Source organism: Penicillium diatomitis, assembly GCF_028827545.1.
Source record: "Penicillium diatomitis strain IBT 30728 chromosome Unknown utg000007l_segment0_segment0, whole genome shotgun sequence".
NCBI lineage: Eukaryota > Fungi > Ascomycota > Eurotiomycetes > Eurotiales > Aspergillaceae > Penicillium > Penicillium diatomitis.
Genome location: NW_026623179.1, coordinates 107,828 through 133,376, shown reverse-complemented (window position 1 = coordinate 133,376; position 25,549 = coordinate 107,828). Strand labels below are relative to the sequence as shown.

Below are 25,549 nucleotides of genomic sequence, written 5' to 3'. Positions count from 1 at the left end.
CAAAATGCATATGCTCTCGTTCGCCCATACATGTACTTTTGAGACCCAAATTTGGGAGATTGTGAACGAATTATCTCGATTGAAGAATACAGAGATGCACCACTTGGGGGCGTACTGTGGTTCCGCCTGGCGAAGAACATTGGCCACCTGCAGCCCAATGTATGGTTGATCCTGGGCATCTGGTATGCAGGGGACAAGAACCCAATGCAGAGCGAGCAGCGATCGACAGAATGCGAACTAGTATTGAAGAAGCGGCAGATCCCCGGGGATGAGCGAAACTTGACGCCTGATCAAACTCATTTAGTTCTATTACAGGGTGTGACGATTTGCGTTTGAATTCACAAGACGAGTCTGCTGAAGAGTCACCCCGAGGCAGATTTGTAGGATGGGAGAGTCTCAGGAACAGAGTGTTCCATGGGGATACAGATGGAGGTCCTCTGGCCGATTCATTCTCATTGCCACCGCGACCTCAGTATTGACCGGTGCGCATTGTCCGGTTGTGAGCTCGTTCTAGGTTCAAGACACTGATCAAACTCTCAAACAGACATGTATCGCCACCAATTCGTGGTCTCGATATTGCCATCCATTCTAGAAGACCGACTTGACCTAGAACCGGAGATTCTGCAGCGCGTGAGTGTCGCGTTGCTAGCTCAGACGGCGCTGATTTCGTTCCTGGTGACGCCGTTGATCGGTCGTTTGGCGAATTGCCTTGGGGCAAGGACTTGGCTCCAACTCGGTCTTCTGGGGCAATTACTTGGTTCTTTGGTTGTTGCGTCTTCGCACTCAGGTAATGACAATTCTTGCTTGGACAGACTCTGATACACACACTCCTGAGTAAAGCCAACACCTACACATTCCAGGCGAGAAATGACTCATGTGAAACTTATCCCAGTGATCGGCTTATTCGGTGGGCGGGCCGTCCAGGCACTGGCAAATACGATAGTGGGTGTTCAAGGCGTCAAGACCCTGTCGAGTGTCGGCTCGTCGAATCGACATGAGAAAACTCAACGGTATCTGAGTCTTGCCGTTGCAGCTGGCTCATCCGGAGGTCCTTTAGTAGCCGGGACCTTGTTTGAGATTTCTGATTACTGGGTTGCCTGGAAGACTGCCTCTGCGGCAAGTTCTCTCGGCATTATTCTGCAGAGTCTGATGCTGGTCCCGTCAGAAGACTTGCCCCGTGAGCCCGAGGTAAGTGACGTACCACGGTACCCCGAAGAAGGACCAGATGAAAGAAGTTCTCTGCTGTCGTCATCCTTCGAGTCCACGAAGACGATCAAAACTCACCTACCGGCGGATGTAGAATCTGTGAAACGGGACCTCAATCTCTATCTCCACCTGCTCACTAGCCGTCGTTATATGGGTGGCATCATGATCTCAGTTTGCTTTACCATTGTTTCAGTCAGCTTCGATACAACCATGCCATTGCACGTAGGTGAAGCCTTTGGATGGGGCAGTCAGCTGACTGGTATTCTGTTTGCTGTCTTGCACGGACCGCATGTCTTTCTTAGTGTTCCCACGCACTGGCTGAAGAACCGAGTCGGATCACATCACACGGCATCCGTGGGGTTTCTGGGGTTGGGTGTACTTTTGTGGCTGGCTGGAACTCCTGGAAGTGAACAGGGTTCATGGGCAGCTTCGGGCGATCGACCAGCGGTGATTTATGCAAGCGCCGTTGCTGCCGCCGGAGTGTTCATGTCATTGTTGCAGGGAGCTGGATTAACGGAGACTGCTTGTAAGAGTCACCCGCGATGTGACAAAAGTCGGGGTGAGTAGGCAAATCAAAACAGGTCCTCAACTGACATGTCTTCCATATCAGGTGCTGTCCAGGAGCTCGAAACTCAGCAAACTAGGGCTTTCGACCAAGAGGCCGTCGCCCACGCCATGGTGATCAGCAGTCTCAGCGTCAAACTGGGACTTTTCCTGGGACCTATCATTTCTGGCCGGCTTGTTGAAAACGGGGGGTATTATGAGATGAGTTGCGTTCTTGGTGAGTTTGAGAGCTCGCGCGGCTGTCAACACCCTGACCTTCAAACAGCACTGAAACGATTTTGGATGTGGCTTGACTGACCAGTCACATGTGGTAGCGATGATGTGTTTGACTTGTGCTGTACAGGCTGCGTGGAATCTCAGATAGAGTGCGACGATGAGGTACAATATGGGGTCAAAGAACAGAGGATTTCAAATTCGTGCGAAAATCAAAGTCTATTCTCAATTGCCCATTCGCCTCCTAGACACTCTGGCGGTTTCTAAAAAAGAATGACTTGACCGTCAATGGTCACGGTCCGGAACAGTGGTGTGTCCGGGGGACATCACCACATAACATCTTTGGTCCACCTCTGGAATCCCACCCAGAAATCGAGAGCCATGTTTGGAGACGAAGGGCCGGACGAAGACAGCACTGGAATTACTAGGAATCGAACCGCGGGACTTATAGTCCTCCTGAGAAAAGGAGTGCATGTAGAAATGACCCGATGCAAGTATACACTGCACTTGTACTAGCCGAACCGTCGGTGAGTCACTGGATTCGAAGGTGTCTGACTCGAACATGTAAAGTATCTCTTGGTTGAGCGCAATCTCTGCTATAGCCGATGCTTCAAGGTTGAGTTTCATCAATTTATTCACACCCTTAACATTCTACTGTGTGCTACCCACGTCCGGTTCACCCTGCGTCTAGATCTTAGAAGTGAACCCGCTGCATACCTGATACTTGATCTGTGCACCCACACCGTGCCGCGCGTTGCGGGAGGTCCCACGGCATCGGCCTCGTTTGAATTTCGAGACGAGCATCGGCTCAATGTAAACATGGTTGAGTGGTTCGGATATGGGTCTTTCATTGGGCAAGGCCACTTTTGTATGACCTCACATTCTCCGCATACCGATACGGTCGTGGGCATCTGGGCTGATCATCGAATGCGTGTGCATTCGATGACAGCCTCGCTCTTCGGCCGGGGTTGCCCTTGGAGCATGGGAAACCTAGATCTGTGAGAGTGTACGGGTGAAAGTCTCAAGTACAAAGGGTGAATCTGCGGGTCTTGAACTTCAAAACATGGCAACGTTGACCGGCCGACCCACCACACTTCTAAGTTCTACCTGGCCGTTGGCTGGTAGATACTCAGTCATCCTTAGGTCTTCTGACAATTTCAGAAAGCGTGCGATCAATCGGTTTCTTGAAAGATAACAATGCAAAATGTGTAGCAAATCGTTCCATCGTTCCAGATGCATCATGAAAATGTCTGTGCAAAATGATTGATGCCACCTACATGTTGGATAAAAATGAGGGTTGAACGAGGCACCTGGGTGGAAACAGTGAAAAAGGGTCCTTTGCTGTAGTTGACTAGTTGTCACTTGTTACGAACGGTGGGGACTCACAGACCCCGAGTTTTGGGGGTGAATGCAGCACTCACCTTTGATGACACGATTTGACAGGTCGAGAGTGTCTCTGGCTCTCGGCAGAGTGCGCCGCGACTCGTGGGATGCGTCTGCCGACGGAGACATGTCGACAGCAAACTTGGCAACGGGACAATCGGATCTCTGCCGTAGTCGTCAAAGCGGCAAAAGGAAAGGACTGCAAATGGGCTCGATTACGGTCATCTCGGTCTGGGGTGCGCTGGCGAGAGAGTCTTGAGGATACCGGTGCACCGCCACCACAGCAGAGATGAGCTATCCAAAGGCCGCTGGCCATGATCAATGGAACCCATGCTCGCTGGAAATGTAATTTGGTGCCAGGGAAAACAGACCTGTCATACTGTTCTTGGTACTTTCGTCGAAACTATTCAGGCAGGAGCATTCGATCGGCTCGACTGAAACAGAGCTTTGCATGGCTGTCAGCCTCTGAACTCCAAGCCATCCCCCCATCAACTCAATTCATCCTTCGGACTGTGGAAATCTGTTTTTTTTTTTTTTTTTTTTTTTTTTTTTCCCCGTTTTCCTGGCGATCAGACCGGATCCACTCGGGGGTTTGGTTCCACGGGACGTGGCGCTGTCACACCCTTTTTTGGGGGGAGATACTTCTTCAATAAGCAAATGCCGAACGATCGCCCTTCTCCGGCCGAGCGGATGGCGCCTGTGATTCGATTCGAAGAGTCAAGCCGGTGTTGCCTCGTCATGGACGAGGGGTTTGGACCAGATATTCAGGCCCAAGGGTCAGAGCTGCGTTGACGTGGGGATGTCTGGAAGTCTGGAAGTCTGGAAGTCTGGAAGCCGGTCTAGGTCCTCCTTAGAGACCGGAGGAGAGAAAATCCTTATCAAGAGCCGACACAGCACGGTGCAGATTTCTTCACACGATTTTTATCTCACACCCCCACCTCCGTGGGCTTTGCCGATTGATCATTCTCCGTGCTCTCCTCAGTGCGTTCCCGGCTGGTCTCTTTCTCGGACTCTTGAGGACGCGAACACTCTGGAGGGCTCGAACGCAGTGTGTTCACGCGAGCAAACCGATTCTGAGCCCAAGCGGTTCGACCGTGTCGATTGACACTGCCAACGACCTCCCCCGTCCCTGTCCGCGTGGGGCAGACGCTACAAAATCTCGACATTGGGCTGTCGCGGACCGTGTCCAAGAGATCCCGACTGGCCGATCATTCTCTCCCAGATAAGGGCTCCCTACGAGGACAACTCTTATACTTGCACAACCACCAGAACATTCTCCAAGACGAAACGCAACGATGAGCGCTCTCACTCCCCCTCGCGACATCGCCATCGTCGGTGCGGGCATTGCGGGCATTGCCTGTGCACTCTCACTTTCACGAGAACTCACACCCTTGGTACCCGACCTCCAAATCACCATCTACGAGCGCCATGATATTCTGTCGACATCTGGAGGCGCCATCAATCTCACACCGGTCGCACAACGACATCTCGCACAACTGGGGGTGCTCGACGAGCTGGACCGCATGGGATCCGAAGGTGGCGCGGACGTGGAAGCCATTGAACTGTTCTCGATGCGCTCCGGTCGACCTATTGGGTCCATCGACTTTGTGGATCAAAAGGGGAATGGGTTTGGAGGATACAAGGGCCGCCGTGTCATGCGGATCGTTCTCTCCATGGCGATGATGGCGGTCATTGAGCGCACGCCTAATGTGGAGGTGGTCTTTGGTAAGAAGGTGCTGGGTGGAGAGGAAATCAATGAAAAGGCGGTTCTGCATTTCAGTGATGGCACCGAGGTCATCTCGGATCTGGTGGTCGGCTGTGACGGGGTGCACTCGGCCGTGCGCACCCGCTGGGTTGATCCCGACAGTGTATCTCAGTACACGGGCATGTCCTTTCTTCAAGCGACCATCCCGACCAAGAGTCTCTCGTCCAAAATACATTTCAGATCCTCAGCTCTCAACGTCTCGCGTCATGGCTCGTTGCTGACGAGTTTTATCGACTCCGATCACGAACAGATCTTTGCTGCGGCAATCGTGCAATTCGATGAAGCAGAGCTGAGCAACTACCGCCTGGACTCCGGACAGGATTGGGCTTCGAAGGATCGAATCCGTCGAGACTTACGGAACGAGATGCGGGAGCGATTCGCCAAGTCGGCCCTGCCTTGCATCCGCGAGATGGTAGATAGCAAGGCAGACTGGATGCTTTATCCAGTATACCAGGTGCAACCAGGGAGTCGCTGGTGCATGAATCGCGTCATTTTGTTGGGAGACGCAGCACATGCGGTGAGTAGCTTCTCAGGGGTAGAGACGTGTTCAACATCATCATTCCTGATCATTTCGCTAATGTTTCCCACCACCAGATGCCACCCCGAGACGAATCTGCCGCATACGCATTGGACGATGCGATCCTCTTCGCTCGCATTCTCTCTCGATACTACCAGGAACCGCTGACAGAGGTCTTTGAAGCATACGAGCGACTTCGCCGAGAGACGGTGGAAAGTGCTTTTAAAGAATCAAGGCGGATGTGGGATCGAAATCGTGACATGGGATTCTTAGAGAGTCGACTGAAGGAATGGATGATGCCGTTTCAGATTCGCAATCGTCGTGAAAAGCGGGAATCTGCGTGGGAATTCGATGCTACAAAGGTCTTGCTCCCGACTCCCACACCGAGTGAGGACATGGTGTCGTTGAACTCGTTTCTGAGGGAGGAAAAGGTGTGACGAATCAGCGATAACCGGGTTGGATATGGTCAAGCCGACGAGGCGCATTTCCGGGAGAGACTTGTTTTGGATTCAAGCAGGATACTTACCTAATTTGGATATATACCCCTTGGAATTGAATAATGATGAAGTACTACGTGCAGTGGAGTGACCAAAACATGTCAGATGACAAAGCTTTGCCTTTGGGACACGGAGAAGACTCGTCTTAGATGGTCACAGAGTTTCGAAGGTATTGGCACTGCACCTGGACATGTAAGACCTCTAGTCTTTGTGTAGAACTCCTGATCACCTCTTTGAAGAGTAAGATTTATTTGGATAAGAAACAATCTCAGACTAGACACGGTACTCCGTACTAGTAGTGTGACCTTATCGGTCAATTGCGTGTGCCTGAAATTGTGACCCTGAGACTCATACTCCGTTGACATTGACCCTACTGTCCTCCACATACAGCCCGCTTCCCTTCCTGGTCATCCTCCTGATCCGCTCGACATTGCATTTACCTCAGAACTTCAAAGTCTGACCAGCAGAGCCGACAACCACACTCTCGACATTCTTCGATCCAAGCAGCGAATAAGAATAAGGCACAGACTTGAGCGTGCCGGCCAAGGCCGCGTTCGCACCGGCTCCAAAGTCGTTGTCCCTCTCAAATGCATAGCCGGCATCAGTTGAGTAGAGAGGCTTGGTTGAGCCGCTGAACACGTTAGACTCGACGAGAACCTGCGCGGCATCGCGGGTGTTGATGCTGTCGTCAACTTCAGAGTAGCTCTTGTAGATGTGGCCGGTGCCAAACCGGATGGGTGGAGTCCGGGAGTGGATGTTCTTCCAGTGGTTGTTGTTCTGGGTAAGGTGGAGGTGGCCTGTATCTTCGGCGCCGTTCTTGTCCGAGTGGCCGATCAAGGATGCTTTCCAGTGGTCGTGGATGTAGCTGTTAGAGACCGTGACATAGTCTGCGGCGTGGGTGATCCGATCGCGGGATTTAGTATGCTTTCGACAAACAGCAAGGTGACAAGTCAAGAGACCAGAACTACTTACGTCAATCAGACCATCGTAGTAGTCCTTATTGTGTTCTCTATCAGAAGAGACATCACAGTGGTCAACCCACACGTTGGTCGATTTCTCTGATGCGAATCATTGGCGATAAGCCAAGTGAGTTCCCCCGGCCTTCACGGGGTCAGGGTATTGTAGTATTTACGGATGCCAATCGCATCACCATTGGCAGCTAGGACCTTGGGAGATATCCAAGTTGCGAATGATGACATTTGAAACGCCCTTGACAAGGCTAGACAAAGGGTATAACTAGCTAGCCGTGGCTGGTCATTCCAGGACAGCAAAGGTTGAATTCAGTACTGCTCACTTACACGCCAAAGTTGACCAGCTTTGCGTTGGAGTCCTTGCCGATGATGCTGGTGTTGCTTCCGACCCGGGCTTGATCCGCAGTCTGAGTGATTGTTCCAGACACAAATAGCACTTTCTTCGCGTCTTCCTTGACTGCCGCCGTAAAGGCAGCATAAGAAGAGACAGTGGTAGTGGTGGTGGTGGTGCCGCCGGCGCCACCAGTTGTCCCACCGTTCTGGCTTGCAAAACCGGTTGCAGCCTTGTTTTGACCGAGTCAGAGTCAGCATCTCAAGTTGAACGAGGGTACTTGTTGGATTATGCGGAGAGGTTGGGACTTTAAGACTGACATCCTTGATTCCAGCACGCTTGACAATCAAGTTGTCACTGGTCGCTGTCGGCGCGGCAAGGACTGCTCCGGAGAGACACCTTGCCAGAGCAACGGCGAACCATTTTGTAGGTGAAGTTAAAAAGGTGGAGATTAATGCGCTGAGAAGTAACCTGTCGCTGCCTCTGAAAAGAAAGGAAAGTCGATTTTGATGAGTTGAGTGTTTTGTTGAAGGATTCTGTTGCCTTTTGTACTTGCGACTCCTTGGCATGTTCTTGGATAATTTCATATCTGGAACCGGTCTCTCATAGTAGAGACAGCCTCACTCATCGAGACGACGAAACCTCCTGTGAACCAATTCTTTCATCAAGGAGCGCCCCGAAAACTGGTCGGGGGATTACATTTTTCTCAAGTTTCCATGAACAGTTCACATTGTCGTCGATCTCCGGACCTCACATCTGTCTGTGACGACCTGTGATGCTTCGGCGGTTGCCAATTTTTCCACCATAGCCGAGAGCAAGTCCTCTTGACAAACAAGTTGTTAGGGCATGTATTTCATGTAGGGCTTTGGTTCATTCGTGGTACGGTCATGCGCATCGTTTCCAACACCCAAGTCCCGAGTCAGATTCCCAAGCAAAGCACAACGATGTGAGTGATTCAAGGATCAAAAGCTACCCCGGATTGAGCGCGTGAAGGGTCTCTCCTTTGCGGGGTGCATGCATCTGCAGCCGTACCAAGCATGCACTTGTATCAATCTGTTGCAGAAGATCTTGGCAAAACTCCAAACGAAGAGACAGGGGTGGAAATTTCCTTCAATCAGACAAGAGCTACCCTGGCATGGCCCGTCAACACCGGTGGATTCTCCGCCCGGTGAGTGTTGCTGAAGAAGCTTGTGTGGCTTTAGCGAAGTCGATCCTCTCGAGCCAATTAGTGATGCCTCCTGGCGGAGGCGGTCGCCCTAGTCGTTTGTGCTCTAGACTGTTTCGCTTTTGTTGGCATGCTCTTCGGAGATGAGCAAGCATTGCTGACCTTGGCATTGAAGCAGATGAAACGACCGCTGTGCAAGATGAGCACCCGGGTCATGGGAATGCACTGGACATAAAGCCACATGGGAAGTGGAAAGGACTGCAAACACCAGTGGAGGAAATCGTCTTCCCCTCCATTCAAAGATGTTCGTCAAATACGCTCCAGACGAACCGAAGGATGAGGAACTATTCCAGCCAAGAGTATGTTTCCTTCCCGTCGGGACTATTCCGCCTAGGCAGTGTCTACGAATCTCTGATCAAGCGGGGCGGAACGGCTAGGCAGTCAGGTCAGGGCATTGCAGGGAGAGAGGGTCGGTCGGAGCAGAAAGGGTCAATGATTTATCACGCTGGAGTAGAGGTATACTACCCAAAGTGCCCCCGAAAATGATTGACATGGACTGAAGACCGGTCAGATCCGACATGTCCCCAGAGGGCAAGTCGCTGGGTGTCTGGTCTTAGCTATTCCAGACGAGTCAAGTACGAGGGCCGTCGATCTATTTCAACATCCGTGTTGGTGTCGACGGACTGGCTGTCTTACCAAAACCACGAATGACAGGCAACTATTTTTATGACACGGAATCTCTTCTCTAAGCAGAAAACCCTTCAAATCTCCAAGAAAGATGAATACGAGCAATCTCAGGATCAAATCTGCGACTGGATTTGAAATCGCTATCGATTAAGAGACACTGGCATTCTCCGGGCTAATAAACAAAGGCCCAGACGGTTGTCTCCTAATATGAAGAAGTAAGAAGCAATTGTTGAAGACCTTCGACTTTTGTCAATGTCAACATCACTGAAACGTCTAGGCAAATTGCCACCAGTTGACGTTGAACAGATACGAGTTCTTGTCGCTGCTGGAATAGACAAAGTAGACATCATGGACCCCGTTGGCGTTACTCACGGGACAACTCACGCTGGCCCACGATTGCCAACCACCAGTATTGCGCACGGTACAAGTAGCAACAATGGAACCACTCTGACTATCTAAGCGTACCTGGATGTCACCACCATTACCGGCCGAGGCCACACGTGCTGTGAAGGTCTTGGCACCATTGCCGAAGTTGACACCCTTGACCTTGATGTAGGAGCCACTCTTGATGTAGCCGACGCTGTATCCGCCCTCGCTGCAGGTCTCAATTTGGATACCCGAGGACCAGGCGATAGTCTCGGCTTCTTGTCGGACATAGGGGTTGAGAGTTCCGATTTGGGCTGGCCCGTTGGTGGTCATGTCGATTTGAGGAATTGTGCCATCACTACGATAGGTGAAGCTTTCCACGGCGACGGATCTAGCGTAGCCACCACCGCCGGGGAGGGCGCCATTGTGATAGAAAAAGTACGAGTTTCCCTTGAAGTCGATGATGCCAGGATGGTTGGTGAAACTGCGACCTTGGCTCGGCATGATGACGCCTCTGTACGTCCAGGGTCCGGTGGCTGTAGGTCCCGTTGAGTAACGGATGTCCTCCGAGCAGCAGTCGGCGGCGTAGATCATGTAGTAAAGACCGTTGCGTTTGTAGAGCCAAGGGCCTTCCTCAAAGGTCGTGGGCCGCTGGGCGTTCCCTGTCCGCGTGCCAAAGCCAGCAGTGGTCAGGGAGACCTGGTTGACTCCACCGCTGTAGGAAATCATATCCGCGTTTAGTTTCACGTAGTACAAGCCTGGATTACCCCAATACAAGTAGGCTTGTCCATTGTCGTCGATCCAAACGGTGGGATCGATTTCGTTATTTTCCACCAGTGGCTTGCCCAACGCATCCGTGTACGGCCCGGTGATGCTGTTGCTCACAGCCACGCCGATTGCCATGGCGCCTGTGGAGTGTCGGACGGGAGCATAGTAGTAGAACTTGCCGTTGCGCTCGATCACTTGGCCTGCCCATGCATTCGCATTGGCCCACTTGAAAGTGGTGAGGCTCATGGGGGAGCCGTGATGCTGCCAATTCACGGCATCAGCGGATGAGATGAGACGCCAGTCCGTCATGTCGTAGAATGTGGCACCGTTGTTGTCGTGGCCCGTGAACACGTAGATACGATCATTGTAGACGACTGGAGCCGGGTCTGCAGTATAAATGTCCTGCACGATCGGATTATCTGCTTTGGCCACGTTCCCGAAAGTGCTCAAGGAAAGCAACGTGCAGGCCCACGGCCAAAACTGTTGCTTGGAGAGCATGGCTGTTGGTACCACCAGAGTCCAGTGACAGAAAGAGTGTGTATTCCAACAGAAAAAAGGGTCGACCTGATTGATCGTAAGGTGGCGGTACGCAAGAGATTCCAGAATCACTCGAATGGATATCAACAACGGCGACGGGTCGTGGGCCCGCAGTGTGCTTTTAAATGGAACCTCATCTCACGAAAGCGATCCGAGCTTTATAATTCAGCCTGTAGGCTCCCATTTCACTCGCGTTTTCAGCCTTCGATCTGTCTCGAATACGGCGAGACTGGGAATTCACCTGCGGAGACGGGAGCTCTTGCTCTCTTTCCACAACTTGCGGCAGTTTGCTCATCGTGGCGATCATCCCTGAACAGAAGCCCCGCAACGGAGAAATACCATTATCAGCGTAGGATCCGGGTTTTTGCCTTATTGATGAAAAATCCCGAATGAAATCTCCGCGAGGACCAAGAACGGAGCGACCACATGGCGACGAATTCGCAGGATGGGAGCAGAAATCACGAGTGAAACATCTCGAGCTGCAGACGAGGGGTGGTCATTAAGTGTGGACTGTGGACTTGTGGAAAAGCGGGAGCGAGATGATGCCAGCAACCACTGCATGCCAGCGTGGTACACGATCTCAATCAATGTGGGTGGAAGCGAAATAGTACCTGGTTGAGTCTGTAAGCAGGCGTTTTAAGCTGTTGCTGTGTGGTAGACCAGACAGTGCCTGCCGAATCTGTTGCCATGCAAATGGCGAAAGGTATAGGACCCGTCGCGAAAATACCTGGTTGGATGGTGAGCAGGGGCTTCACCTCAAACACGACTCAAAAGTGATGATCTTCGTCAGCAATTTAGCTACCTACCGGGCGATTGATATTCTCCGCCTTCACTAGTCTAGATCAGTCAACGAGACACCGTTGTCTTCTTCTGCAGTCTCGTTCTGGGAATAATAATGACGGGTCTTTCCAAGGAGCGGCCTGAAACAACAATCCCCACCGAAACCCACGCCTGCGGGTCCACCCCAATCGTGAGGTCGCCTCTGGGCTCGAGGGGCCGTCTCGCAAACACTCCATCTGACGCCACCAGTCCGGTCAGGTCGCTGGCACAATCTTGCAGCGTTGCAGAACCAGAAGCGTCTTCCCGAGATTCAGAAGCAGAACTATGATCAATGCTCAAATCGTGATCATGATTAGCTCCGGGTGTCGGAAATTTCCCGGAACATCCGAGAACGGCCAACACGAGCCTATTTGGCTGAGCAACTCCAGATTCCCTTACACGAAGCCATTATGGACTGCTTTAACTGACCCAGAAGAGACAGTCAACCTGCATGTCAGCTTCATGCCCCGAAACCCTGAAATCAGGGTTCGGGAAGACGGACCGTGCCAGAAAAGCATTGCAATCAGTGCTTACAAGTCTTCGGTCATCGCCGAGCTTGAATTGCTCACAGGCAGAATTTCCTTTTGGTCAATTATCTGTAATCACGGAACGCACCTCGACTGCGTGGAGTGGGCAGATGGGCAGGCCGGATCGCTGTAGCAGTTCAGGACATACAAGTTGCAGATTCTTGTATGCGTTGACCTGATGGGGCTACTTGAGGGCTCTCCTCTCTGCCGAACACAAAGAGCGCCTCCACAGGAGAGACCTAAGAACCGATTCGATCCCTTGTCACCGACACCTACGGGAGTGCCAGTGTGCAGCGGGCATTCAAGTCCACTTTGGCGGGGAAAAGATCGAATCATGAGACCGACGTGACTAGTGAGTCGTGACTACTCATAAATCCGGGAGAACCTTGACATGGCACCAATCACACAATGTATCCGGTCAGAGATACCAGTCAGTCATCGTGACTCGCGCGGCAGCGCCCAGACATCTTTCACCAACGAGGACGCGGACGGGCCCGCAAGATGACCACCACGCAGGGTACCCAGGGTCCAATATCACCGAGTATACCATGATGGTCGGTCCAGGACTTCAACACACCTTGGCAGTTGGGATCTGATCTTAACCACAGAGCGATTCGATAAGCACAACACGTGTGTGAAGTGTTACGCGCCCGGCTTAACTGGGGCCGAAACCTTGCTGGCGCTGATTTGGAGACTGACGTCAAGGCACCGTCGGCTCGATCTCGCACGGGTCAGATACCAGTCAGCACTTATCATGGATGACACCAGATCTGGGACTTGGCGCATCATCATGAGAACCACCGATGGTGTGGCTGCACAGTGCATGTCTGCGTGGACCTCACGTATCTTAGGTGGACAGACCCGGTGGGCTCCCATGTTTGGCGAGGTTTGTTGATTTTGTGGAGAAGCCCGGCCAACAGAAACCAAGGCAACACGATGCGACGCAGAACGCGTGGCGATGGGAGAAGATGTTGTTTGTAGGAAGACGATTCAGTTGTCGTGAGACTTGTGGCTATTGAACCGGTATGTGACATCTCGCCCTTCTCTAATCTACAATCACCACGATGATCTGACACCCGCTGATAACCATGTTTCAAAGCAGTTTGACTGCCGAGATCTTCAGGATACTCATAGCCTAAATCGGTAGGTGATCGACATTCATCCTCTATTTTCCGCTTCCCTCCCGCCCAATCTCGGCCCGTCTGCTTAGTGACGGGATGCCCAGCCTAGGCAGTCTTGGCTCTACTGCTGGAAGTGGTGTGTTGTTGATGATGATGATGATGATATGCTGGAGGAGTGGGGGTGACTTTTGCAGTCGCAAACAGCGCTGGGAACGATGCATCAAAACATTCCAATTGATTCCAGCTATTCTCCGTCTATCCGATCTCTTTCTATCTCCATGGCGGACGTTCTCCCCAGGCTTTTAGGCTTTGACCCTCCAAAATCCCCACGCCAGCGCCACGCTGTACTTGATGCCTGCCGCCAGCCAAAGAATGGGTGCGATATTCCCCGTTGACTTCGTGACCCACCCCCCGACAATAGCGCCAACCATCGTCAGAACAAAAGCAATGATCCGACGGTCGCGCTTTTCATTGCGCAGCAGGAAGAGTTTGGGATCAGACATCAGATCACAAAGAAGACTCGTAATCACAACGGTCGGAATCTCATTGTATCCCAAAGTGCGGCTGGCCACAATCTGCCCGGCTGACTGGATACTCAGAAGCACAATTGGAACTTCTTGGTCCCATCGGACAATGGGATTCGCTGAGTTGTCGTCAATGGCACTAGATACCGCCCCGGCCTGGACGAGAGCGGCGGTCACAATGACCAATGAGGCCTGGATGAAGAACGATAGCATGAGGGATCCTCGACGCTGAGCGCCCATAATGCGATTCAGTCGAGCAAAGAGGAAGCAGCCAATAACGAAACAGCCGATCGAGGTCAAGGAGCGTGCCCATCCAAATGGACGCGGGTTCTGATTAGATGCTCCCAGTCCCACGAAAATCGTGTTTCCTGCCCGATGAGGTCGCACAGAAACGTTAGCCTTTGACCACAGTCACTCTCAATCACAAGCACCGTCTTTGAATCATGACACAAGAGACATACCGGTCTGCATAGACACGAAGGTGTTGTACGCTGGCGGGAATTGTTAGTTCAATTGCCGTTCCGGTTGCGCAAGAAGTTCATGGGGTCGGCACCCTTGTATATTGTACTGTCCACGAGACCAGAACACAGACAGCAAGTGAATAACAGCAGATCGGCACGGCGTGGATCTACCTCGTTCTTGAGAAAGGTAGAGAGCCCCGAGAGGTTCTTCTTCTGCTGTCCCATGTTTTTCGGTGTCACACAGGATGATGGATATGATCTAGCAACAGCAAAGATGGAAAAGTGATCACGAAGAAGAAAAAAAAAACATCTGTTTCCTTCGCGGGCGGCCAGAAAGTGTCTGAAAATATGTGAATGGGTCATTGCGGTCTCATTGGGCTTATCGAAGTACCGTTCTCACTAATTCCTTTCTTTCAGATTCGAATGGCCCCTCTGACTTCATTTCGGGCATTCTGCACGCTGACACGGAGCTGCATCTGGCGCTTGGCTTGATAATTCTGGACTGTCAAGTCCAAACAGACCCCCACGAGGGGCTAGCGACTGGTACAGCTGCAAGAAGAAAAACAGGGGGGTAAACTGACCCTGATTTTCTACCTATCCAGGATCAGGAGCTGATCCTCACCTGAGTATTGAACTTAGCTTGGACCCTTTATTGGGCATTGGGTTGCATCCTGCAGAATCAGCGACATCTTCAGACTCCACCCATATGCACACCCTGGGCTTATGGCAATTCTGTGTCTTTCTATCATCCGTCTTGGTTGTACCCTCCTCTCCGCGGACCGGATGAATGCAACCAAGTCCTCGGGGCCAAGACAACCTCGGCGGGATGCGATTGTGATGCCGAGCCGCTTGGCGCCGCCAGCCTCGACGTTTCGTCCCGAGAGATCCACCATCATTCGACTGAAGATTGTCACTTCCCTCCTGATTCAATTTGGATAAAATGCGCGGCCAGAAGATGAAAGTGTGGCTTGGCAACGGTGATCATTTTACACCCGATTTTACACCCGAACTAAATGCTGGTCGGGGCTCCCCGATAATGGAGACGCCAATGTGGACCGTCTTGGATCTTCAAGGGGAGAGAGCTGAGGCCTGGTGATGGCCAATCTCACCCTCCGGATCCACTTGCAAGAACCAAACAAATCAATGGGGACATAAATTTGTACCTTTTGTGAGATGTTTCCCAATGCAAAAAATACCACGTTGATATGCCCTCTTCTTACAAGTGGCCGTTGAGGTTCTGGATCATAGATTGGTTACGGCAGCTCGGCGGACCGTGGTCGACGAAGTCTGCTGCCGAGTCGGTGATTTTGTCGCTTGCTGTGCACTGCCCCCTTCGATGCACTTGAAAGCATTGCAGATGCAAGTGAGATTATTCCCTACTAGCGTCTGCGCTTTCGCTTGCCGTTGCCAGGACCCTTCAGGCCGATGGCTGTTCCGACGCTGATCCTCTCGGGCTCATGCCCCGTAGGCTGAAGAAGTGACCATCTTATCAGACCCCTTCTTCCTTTTTCCCGATTGGACGAGCCCTGATTTATCGCGGTTAAGGTTTGCGGGCTCTCTTCTTCCAGTTTCGTGCCGTCGCGCCGTTCCGCAGATGGCTTGTTCTTATCGGGCATGACGCACCGCCGACTCAGTGGTAGTCTTGTCAAGTATTAGCTTTGTTGATGTACCAAATGCATCGAAGAGATCATTCGGCCAGCGTTCGGCCCCTGTTTGCAGGACAGTACAACCCAAGAAAATACAATCGATACATTCGTATCTTGGCGCATGGTCAGATGTTGCAACCCTAGAGAAATTCACTCACAGTTCGCGATTGATCGACGACGATAACGCCTTCGAATCGGAGTAATCCAATCCGACCTGAATCACTCAGGGCTATTGATGTAGTCTTGGGTGCTTTCGGAGAAGATGGCGAAAGTATAAGTAGCCCGAGAACGACGTAGCAACTTGAGCATCATCATCTCTGACAATCAGAATCACTCATCTACTATATTATTCTCTCTTCTTCTCTCTCATACTTCCACTCCAATAATTTCACTGTCATCCCTCTAAACACTTCCATCACAATCATGACTATCACTATCACCGTGGAGAAGGATGGCTTCTACGAGGTCAACGGCACTCGTCAAGAGCCAAATGTTTCCTTATATGTCATTCCCGCCGCATCCAAGTTGCGCCGCATGTTGAAGGACTCCAAGGAGCTGATTGTGTGTCCTGGAGTCTACGATGGTCTGTCTGCGCGTATTGCGATGGAGCTCGGCTTCAAAGCCATGTACATGGTATGAATATTGATCCCCACTACGCGACAGGTCGTCGAGAGTGTTGTACTGATACTGAATTTTCAAAGACCGGTGCAGGAACCACTGCTTCCAGACTCGGAATGGCTGATCTTGGCCTGGCCCAGCTTCACGACATGCGCACCAATGCAGAGATGATTGCCAACCTTGATCCCTTCGGACCCCCCCTCATCGCTGATATGGACACTGGATACGGAGGTAAGCAGAAAGCATACGCAGTTCTCCGAGGATTATTGTAGCGTGTACTGAGATGACATGATTTTTAAAGGTCCCCTCATGGTATCCAAGTCCGTCCAACAATATATCCAGGCTGGTGTCGCCGGTTTCCACATTGAAGACCAAATTCAGAACAAACGTTGTGGCCATCTCGCAGGCAAGAAGGTCGTGGGCCGCGAGGAATACATGACTCGCATTCGCGCGGCCAAGCAGACCAAAGAACGTCTGCACTCGGACATTGTCCTCATTGCCCGCACTGATGCCCTCCAGCAACACGGATACGAGGAGTGTATTGAGCGCCTCAAGGCTGCGAGGGATCTTGGAGCTGACGTCGGTCTCCTTGAGGGATTCACATCCAAGGAGCAGGCACGCCAAGCGGTGCAAGATCTCGCTCCTTGGCCCCTCTTGCTCAACATGGTAGAGAATGGTGCTACCCCCATCATCACCACCAAAGAGGCCCAAGAGATGGGATTCCGCATCATGATCTTCTCCTTTGCTTCTCTTGCACCTGCTTACTTGGGAATTCGTGATTCTTTCCAGCGCTTGTTGACCGAGGGTGTTGTTGGAACCCCCGAAGGTCTTTCCCCTCGCAAATTGTTCGAGGTTTGTGGTCTGTCTGAATCTATGAAGGTAGATACCGAGGCTGGAGGTGATGGCTTTGCTAACGGAGTTTGATTGGTGAAGAGTGTTTTCTTTTCTCCTTGATTTTCTTCGTGCCCAATTTAATTTCCTTTTCACTTCGAGATACAGTCAACACGCAGTATCAGATTAGCCCAGCCAGACAGATTCATGTAAATTGAAAGAACCCATGTTTCATATTCTAGCATTTTCTCGCGTCAGTCCATGAGTTAAAAAAAGTCAATATGATATTAGTAAGGTAAAGGTTAGGTTGAACGTCGAAAGAGCATAGGTATGCTTCATCTTTTCGAAACAAAGGGAAATACTTCAGCTATAACTGAATTGAGGCTTCAGTGTATCATCGAGTGGTAGAGATTATACCTCAGCAAGCTCCACAAGTTGTTTTTCGATCATGATTGGCGTTTTTTCAGACGTGACCTTGTAGAGACCTGGCCACAATGACCTGCAAACAAACGAGTTGACGGGAGAAGTCCCATTGTGGCTTCGCATGTACCACTCGCAGAATGGCGTGTCTGGGTAACTATGCTCGAAGCGATAGATGGTTTCTTGTCTTTCAAGCTGCTTCTTGAAATCGATACAAGCGGTAAGTAGATCTTCGAGCTGTGAGACCCTGAAGTTCTGACTGGACACGGAGTGGTCTGAACATGTTTCCTCCATGTACTGCAGTATGGCGCTGCAAGCTTTATCGCCACTCGCTGGATTTATGTTGGCCAAGCTTTGGCTCGTTGCACTGCGCCAGTGTTGCCATATGTGGGAAGGGACTGAATATAACATCTTAGCACTCGGCATATTTTCGGGATTTGGGGCAGTCTCACAGGATCTCTCGACTTCAATCTCGAGTCTACTCAAGTGGCCCCCCAATTCATCCGGCGCCCCTATCATTGGTTTTGAAAATATATGGAACCAAATCGCAGACGATAGCACAGCCTGAATATACTGAGGATCTGGAAGCCAGTTCTGATCAAGGCCGAGATTGCGTTCATTACTGTTGTCTGTATTTCCGTCCATGGCGGACCTCTCGCTCTTGGGTGGAAAGTGTCGTGTCGTCCAAGTCTCAGACTTTCGAAACAGACTCCGCATTCGGTCAATAATTTGATTCTCATCGACAGACTCAGTTCGTCTCTGCAACTCATTGACCTTTTTCAAACACTGGACAAGTTGCTTGTTCGCCTTAGCAGCTGCATCACTGGCTTGCTCGAGCTGCTCCTTTAGCCGCCTGGTTTTCTCTGCTTCAACGAGGCGTACTTTTTCGAGATCTTTTTCGAATCGGCGACTATTCTCTGCTTCAAGGAGTCGGGCTTTCTTGAGCTGCTCCTCTTGTTGCTGAGTCTTCTCTGCCCAGGTCAGCTGGGCATCCTGTGAGATTTTCAATGAAGCTTCAGTCTCATGCAATTTCTTTCGCAAAATGGCGTTGACTCGCTCCAGGTTCTTTGAGCGTGTTTTGCACCTGCAGGTGGGTGTTTTGCGGGGGTCAATCTCTCTCGGCCGGTTTGGCTCCCCGTCGCAAGGGACGTTCTCCATTTTGAAAACCACACTCAGGAAGCGGGCCGCGTTATCCAAGAACTCAACGATGAAGCTCATCAAGTCGAACAAGTCAGTATTTCTGCAAAAGATGGTTGAACGCAGTATTTAGGCTACTCGAAATTGAAAGCGAGGAAGCTTATGTTTGGTCAACGCCAATCTGAAGCTTGGCTAATGTTCTCGTCATCACAGGCTCCTTTTGGCGTTGGCGCCAAATGGATTACGTTTAATGATGTGGTTAACGCTAAAGGTCGACCGTTTCTATGGACTCATGCGGATACATTATTAATCCTCTTTCCCTGCTGGGCATCCATCAGAGAAGATTGACTTTCTCTGTGCTATCACTTGTCTTGGACTCATTGTTCAGAGGTCCCCTACTACCCTACTCCAGACGATCATCAGTCACTGCCGAGATGACTGACATACAGGGAAAGCCCAAAATAATCGTTGGTATCGATTATGGAACCACATATAGTGGGTATGCATGGCTTGAATTCCCTCCATGAATGACTTCCAGGCTCGACTTATTGCTGACACGAACAGGGTGGCTTGGGCACTCCAAGACAGCTCCTCCGATGTGGAGGTGATCGAAAAGTGGCCCGGTGGGGGAAATGGTAGACCTAATTCCTCACAAGAAATTCGAGTGATACGTGTAACTGACAGCTGAACTCAGCTACCTCACAGAAGGTTCCTTCAGTTCTCGTCTACAAAGATAAGAACCTTCACTGGGGCTATCAAGTGAACAATGCACCCGAAGCAATCCATGGCGTCAAGCTCTTGCTAGACGATCAAAAAAGATACTTCTTCAGCCCATCTATCACTGCTGCTGAGGCTCTTAAGTACATGGGCAAGGACGCGATCGGTGCAGCCGGTGACTACGTTCAGAAACTTGTGGATCACTCCAAGAGCGTTCTGCATCACCGATTTGGGTCTGCCCTTGAAGGTATTGATCTGCAATTCTTCATGACTGTGCCGGCTATCTGGTCCGACAAAGCCAAGGATGCCACGATGCAAATCGCTTGTCGAGCTGGTATCGCTCAGAAAGACTTGTATCTCATTTCAGAGCCCGAGGCAGCTGCAGTCTACGCCATACAGACAATTCAGCCAAACAACTTGACCGTAAGTCACTCGGGGCTGGAAACGCGGATGACTGACCGTGGTAACACACTAACCGAAGAAAAAAACAGAGAGACGACTGTATAATCGTGTGCGACGCTGGAGGAGGAACTGTGGTACGTTGAAAGGGCCTACATGTTTCCGACGTGACAATGTTAATTGACAATGCTCAGGACCTGATTACGTATCGTATCACACAGACTGACCCTCTCAGACTCGTGGAGGTCACTGAAGGAACAGGTGGGTACTCATTCGTTGTACGTCAACACGCCAGAAATAACTGAAGTACTTCAGGTGATGTTTGTGGCTCCATGGCCTTGGACCATTACTTTGAAACTTTCATTCGCCAAAAGATCGGTGAATCTAAGTACAGTCGTCTTTCCGACAAGGCAAAGTGGATTGCCATGAGCCGATGGCGAGACTATATAAAGCCTAACTTCGAGGGGCCTGATGAGATCGACGATTTTGTTGATGTTGGGTATGGTACTATTCCTATCCCTGGAGCATCTGATGATCTAGAAGCCGGTCTACAGAATGGAGTCCTGAATATCAAGAGGTAAGTCAAGATAAAAAAAAGGGTGCGAGAATAGAACAAAGTTGACTGGCATTACAGCCATGAAGTGGAAGGCATCTTCCAACCCGTGGTTAAACGAGTCCAGGAGCTCATCACGGAGCAACAAATGGAGGTAGAGAAATCTGGAAATCTCCTGAAGGTAAGAAAGTCCCTTTAAGGGCTTATCTCGACAATTGCGACCCTGAATAACTTCCGCTAGGCAATCATTCTGGTCGGCGGTCTGGGTGCCTCGGCTTACCTACGAGAGCAAGTCAAGGAGATTTTTGACGAGGTTCAGGTTTTGCAACCCCAGAATGCGTGAGTGGGCCAATCCCCGATCCAATGACTGTCTTAAATTGACGATATGTTACTTCGGGCAGATGGTCTGCGATTGTGCGGTGAGTGCATCATGGTCTCAAGCCACGAACGCGAAAAAATGGCTTATCTCCATGAAAGTGGCGCAGTTCACAGAGGGCTTGACGGCTGTCAAATCGACAACAGAAAATCGAGATATCACTATGGAATCAGTTGCAAATCTTCGTATTATGAATCTGTTCATTCTGATCGAGAGAAGTTTTGGGACCCTCTCGAGGAGAAGTGGGTGGTTGACGGATGGATGCAATGGTTTATTGGCAAGGTTTGCGGATCGAATATTTGTTTGCAATTCAAGCACCGGCGACAGCAGCTAAATCTTGTGTTATATTAGGGCGATGATATTGCCGAGAACAAGCCTATTAAATTGACCTTTTATCGCACCGTGGGTTTCGGGGCCGCGATTCGCAAATCATACCGTTTCGAAGACGAACTGAAATTCTGCTTGGCTGAAGATGCACCCCGTTACTGCAATTCTAGTGAGTAACACCTCCCGCTCGGGATTGATAATCGCGATATTCTGACTGGACGCTTTCAAGGGGTCTCGACGCTGTGCCGCCTCGAATCAGACCTGTCCCGAATTCCAAAGGAGCTTTTCGAGATACGAGAAAATTCCAAAGGTATAAAATACTACTATATCGAGTATGAGTTGAAGCTTACCCCCCAATTGGCGTCACTGCTATTTGAGCTGGAATTCAACGGAGTATCATACGGCACTGTGAGATCAAAATACTGATAGACTGTTGTTTGAATCACGCTTTACTGCAAGCTCCAGCTCGTTGCAAATAAGGCTGTGAAACTTGCTACGTTGGCTCGACGGTACACTTGCATGATAGCTCACTAGATGGAAAATGAATGCAACATTCGTTTTGCTTCTGAGGATGACACCTGCGAGGGGACCGGTACATATCCAGCAGACCTCTTCCTATCTCTTTGTGTGGGGTTGAGCTATTGGAACGACATGACAGCTGGACAAGATGGAGCTTCATGATCATCATCCAATGAAGAAAATCGGCTTTTTGAGAAAATTCTCGATGAATGGGCTTTGGGAGGGCAACATGCTCCAAAGAGCGCCATGGGCCTCATCATAAGTTAGTTTTCTGCCCCGAAGGATATGGATGCTTGTAGATACAACCCAGTTTCGCCTTGGACGCAGGCGCACGTAATTAACGCATCTCCAAGGCCTCCCACAGGGTACGAGGCGGAGGCAGTAGGGGCCACCGCCGGGGACGGGAATTCGAGCTGAACTGAGGGTTTTCCCATTTAACTCCAGCCTCGGCCGTCAACTTTCATCCACGATTCCACACTCCAAAGACGCCTTCGCCGGGCCTGTCACACCCTGTGGCCCGATGTTGTTTTCCAAGAAATCGGAAACAGTCTGTACTGAGAGAGACATGAAGGCTGTCGGAAGTCTCGCTCTCTCGAAGACTCCTTTGGCCTACGGATCTCGCCTAAGGCCCCCTGGCAGATGATAGAATTTCCAACACACCAACAAACCCATTTTGGCGCCGATCTCTCCGGCTCACCCAACGCAGTCTCCAACTCTCACGGTTGGACCGGGCTCAACTCTAAACTATAAACCCGTTTGGCTGTTGGCTCTTGGGTTGCACCGTTTATGGCTGCATTAGCAGTGATTTTGTTCATGAGGGCTCAAGCGCTGGACGCCTAAGGGCGGCTGACTGTTGGCTGCACGACAGACGCAGTCAGGCCAACAATGTGCAATCAATTTTGTGTCTCGGTCGATCGTGGGGCAGTGGAAGGCTTATTTGAGCCTCGTTCCATAGGCCAGATCTATGCATCAGCAGTCTGGACGCGTTTTTATATTCCGTCTATCCGTCTCTCCTACTCTCCTATTTATATCGCGATGAGCCGGGCCCGAGTGACCTCTCGTCCATATCAGAACCGATCAGAGTCCCACTTCAAAAGAAACCCTTGGTTCCGGTCTTCAGTCTTCTAATCCTAAGTTTGTGCATGACTATTGGTTCTTGATCCCTTCCACAATGATCTTTGAGCCTTCCGAACGAGCCCAGATTCCTACAACAGACTTGTTGTCGTATATTTTTGACAGTCCGCAATATGACCAAAACAAGCCGGTATGAACTACTCAGGCCATGCTCCAAGTAAGTAGTCTTTCGTTGAGAGCTTCCAAACTGATCGATGGTTGGCAAATATCGGTCAGATTTACGTTGATGCCCATCGCCCGACACGCTCGATCTCGTGCAATCAAGCTAGGCACCTTATACGCCAATTGATTGCAGGGCTACGTGCTGCGGGACTTCGCCGAGGAGACTGCGTTCTCATACACTCATTCAATGATGTGCGTGTTTCTGCTTCTCATCTCAGTGGTTTGCAAAATGACTATCACCGTGTCCAAAACATCGGCGGAAGCTGATGAACGTGGCCTTCCAGATCAACTACAGCATCTTGGTCCTCGCCATCATCGGCGCCGGGGGAGTTTTTACCGGTTCAAATCCTGGTTATACTCACGCAGAGCTCGCTCACCATATTCGAGCCTCTGACACGAAGTTTCTGATTACCGAACCGGAGATAATGACTCCTCTTCTTGCCGCCGCCAAAGAGACAGGATTGCCCCTTGAGAATTTGTGGATTTTTGATAATCTCCACCAGTCCATTCCACCAGGTCACAAGTCCTGGAAAGAGCTGTTCAACTTTGGCCACGAGGACTGGATCAGGTTCAATGACCTGCAGAGTACTCAGACCACGACTGCTGCCCGATTATTTAGTAGTGGCACAACTGGTCTGCCCAAAGCTGTGATCATCACGCATTACAATCTAGTTGCGCAGCATGAGCTGACCATAGCGGTCGATCCACGGCCTTATCCTGTAAGTTATCTCAGTCGTGCAAGTGATTGTGACTTTCCAGTTACGTCTATAGAGGGGTTTGCGAAAGTTCAACAGATTGTGAACCCGTTCTCATTGTAACACAGGTCTCTCGTGCAGTCACTGTTCCAATCTTCCATGCGGCAGCTGCCCCAACCACTCACATTTCCACCTTAAAAGCAGGCCAACCTGCTTATGTGCTGCGCCGTTTCGATCTACAGCAGTATCTCGAGACCGTCGAAAAATATAACGTGACTGACCTACTGATGGTCCCACCGATTGCAATCGCGATACTGATGTCGCCTGTCGCCACCAAGAGAGCCTTCCTTCGAAAGAGTCGCATGGTTATATGTGGTGCGGCTCCCTTGGACAAAGATATCCAGGCTCGATTTCGGTCACTCTTGGGGAAGGATGTCCCTTTTAATCAAGTCTGGGGAATGACAGAGACCTCTTGCATAGCGACCATGTTCCGATACCCTGAATGCGATGACACAGGTTCCGTGGGACGGCTGATCCCGAATCTTGAGGCGAAGTAAGTATATTGCTCAGATGTATCTTTACATGCTCCGTGTGTTTTCTTCTTCGGGGTCAGGACTTGATTATCCTATATGTGGGCCACACAATTGTATTGACTTTTGTTCAGACTTATCGACGAAGAGGGCAACAATATCTCAGAATTTGGTGTTTGCGGAGAGCTTTGCGTCCGAGGTCCTACAGTCACGTCTGGATATTACAAAAACGCCAAGGCCAATGCTGACGCCTTTGACGCAGACGGATGGTTCAAAACCGGAGACATTGCTCGTTGCGACGTATCAACTCGCAAATGGTACATTGTCGATCGGAAAAAGGAGTTGATCAAAGTTCGCGGGTTCCAGGTGGCACCGGCTGAGCTTGAAGCTGTTCTGCTCTCGCATCCACAGATTGTTGACGCCGCTGTCATTGGGGTAACTCTCCCGGGCGCGAACACCGAATTGCCACGAGCCTACGTCGTTCGTCGTCCAGGCCCTCAAAGCCAGAACTTGACGGAACACGCCGTTCAGGAACACATTGCTGCGCGGTTGGCACGATTCAAAGCTCTCGTGGGCGGCGTGAAATTCCTAGCGTCTATTCCACGGAATCCTAGTGGGAAAATCTTGAAGCGTGTTCTACGGGAGCAGGCCAAGCAAGAACTTGGCGCCGACCAAACCCAGGCCCGGCTTTGACTGTGTTCAAGGGTTGATCTCGAGAAATGTCTCGCAAGTATGGGCAGAGTAATGAATTGGCCTGGCTTGTTGCATCGGTGCTGTGTGTAGCAAGTGTTTGAGCTCGATAGGCAGCCAATTGAAGTCTCTTGTGTGTCAATATGTTCAGTGAGCTTAGATGGCGGTAAATCCACTCGATGACTCCTGGTATTATCGTTCCGAGATATTTGCTTCCCTTCGTCCTCAGGCTGCATCTTTGCCGTCACTTCCCCCCTCCGCCAGCGAAGACCCCCACCTCCCGAGATTTATCTCCAATGTAAATGATTACCCGGTCGCCCTACGGAAGGGTGTGTACTAAACTCTGTTGTGCCTCTGAATAAGCATGTGTCAA

The 25,549-nt window shown here is 50.8% G+C and overlaps 10 protein-coding genes across 10 annotated transcripts; 5 read left to right on the top strand and 5 right to left on the bottom strand.

The window, feature by feature from the left end:
- Positions 1–385: 385 nt before the first annotated feature.
- Positions 386–2,067, top strand: N7539_006045 (uncharacterized protein; the record flags this gene model as incomplete). The annotated part of the gene is made up of 4 exons (XM_056935647.1): positions 386–482; positions 545–787; positions 893–1,765; positions 1,817–2,067. The coding sequence occupies 4 exons, from the start codon at positions 386–388 to the stop codon at positions 2,065–2,067; spliced, it is 1,464 nt and encodes a 487-aa protein (XP_056789115.1).
- Positions 2,068–4,661: 2,594 nt separating this feature from the next.
- N7539_006044 (FAD-dependent oxidoreductase) lies at positions 4,662–6,085 on the top strand (the record flags this gene model as incomplete). Its single annotated transcript, XM_056935646.1, has 2 exons — positions 4,662–5,648; positions 5,726–6,085. 2 exons carry the CDS (start codon positions 4,662–4,664, stop codon positions 6,083–6,085), a joined length of 1,347 nt encoding a protein of 448 aa, XP_056789114.1.
- Positions 6,086–6,586: 501 nt separating this feature from the next.
- Positions 6,587–8,034, bottom strand: N7539_006043 (pectate lyase A; the record flags this gene model as incomplete). The annotated part of the gene is made up of 3 exons (XM_056935645.1): positions 6,587–7,154; positions 7,444–7,679; positions 7,768–8,034. 3 exons carry the CDS (start codon positions 8,032–8,034, stop codon positions 6,587–6,589), a joined length of 1,071 nt encoding a protein of 356 aa, XP_056789113.1.
- Positions 8,035–9,572: 1,538 nt separating this feature from the next.
- N7539_006042 (glycoside hydrolase family 43 protein) lies at positions 9,573–10,931 on the bottom strand (the record flags this gene model as incomplete). Its single annotated transcript, XM_056935644.1, has 1 exon — positions 9,573–10,931. One exon carries the CDS (start codon positions 10,929–10,931, stop codon positions 9,573–9,575), a length of 1,359 nt encoding a protein of 452 aa, XP_056789112.1.
- A 2,808-nt stretch (positions 10,932–13,739) lies between these two features.
- Positions 13,740–14,647, bottom strand: N7539_006041 (YoaK family protein; the record flags this gene model as incomplete). The annotated part of the gene is made up of 3 exons (XM_056935643.1): positions 13,740–14,329; positions 14,423–14,452; positions 14,530–14,647. The coding sequence occupies 3 exons, from the start codon at positions 14,645–14,647 to the stop codon at positions 13,740–13,742; spliced, it is 738 nt and encodes a 245-aa protein (XP_056789111.1).
- A 1,154-nt stretch (positions 14,648–15,801) lies between these two features.
- N7539_006040 (uncharacterized protein) lies at positions 15,802–16,038 on the bottom strand (the record flags this gene model as incomplete). Its single annotated transcript, XM_056935642.1, has 1 exon — positions 15,802–16,038. The coding sequence occupies one exon, from the start codon at positions 16,036–16,038 to the stop codon at positions 15,802–15,804; it is 237 nt and encodes a 78-aa protein (XP_056789110.1).
- Positions 16,039–16,491: 453 nt separating this feature from the next.
- On the top strand, positions 16,492–17,610 carry N7539_006039 (isocitrate lyase/PEP mutase family protein; the record flags this gene model as incomplete). The annotated part of the gene is made up of 3 exons (XM_056935641.1): positions 16,492–16,701; positions 16,770–16,917; positions 16,988–17,610. The coding sequence occupies 3 exons, from the start codon at positions 16,492–16,494 to the stop codon at positions 17,608–17,610; spliced, it is 981 nt and encodes a 326-aa protein (XP_056789109.1).
- A 318-nt stretch (positions 17,611–17,928) lies between these two features.
- On the bottom strand, positions 17,929–19,095 carry N7539_006038 (uncharacterized protein; the record flags this gene model as incomplete). Its single annotated transcript, XM_056935640.1, has 1 exon — positions 17,929–19,095. The coding sequence occupies one exon, from the start codon at positions 19,093–19,095 to the stop codon at positions 17,929–17,931; it is 1,167 nt and encodes a 388-aa protein (XP_056789108.1).
- Positions 19,096–19,508: 413 nt separating this feature from the next.
- On the top strand, positions 19,509–21,872 carry N7539_006037 (Hsp70 family protein; the record flags this gene model as incomplete). The annotated part of the gene is made up of 12 exons (XM_056935639.1): positions 19,509–19,573; positions 19,639–19,709; positions 19,769–20,214; positions 20,283–20,327; positions 20,385–20,451; positions 20,506–20,767; positions 20,825–20,924; positions 20,985–21,082; positions 21,145–21,162; positions 21,293–21,401; positions 21,471–21,615; positions 21,676–21,872. 12 exons carry the CDS (start codon positions 19,509–19,511, stop codon positions 21,870–21,872), a joined length of 1,623 nt encoding a protein of 540 aa, XP_056789107.1.
- A 1,264-nt stretch (positions 21,873–23,136) lies between these two features.
- Positions 23,137–25,179, top strand: N7539_006036 (acyl--CoA ligase; the record flags this gene model as incomplete). The annotated part of the gene is made up of 5 exons (XM_056935638.1): positions 23,137–23,229; positions 23,316–23,453; positions 23,546–23,980; positions 24,085–24,509; positions 24,621–25,179. The coding sequence occupies 5 exons, from the start codon at positions 23,137–23,139 to the stop codon at positions 25,177–25,179; spliced, it is 1,650 nt and encodes a 549-aa protein (XP_056789106.1).
- Positions 25,180–25,549: the final 370 nt, after the last annotated feature.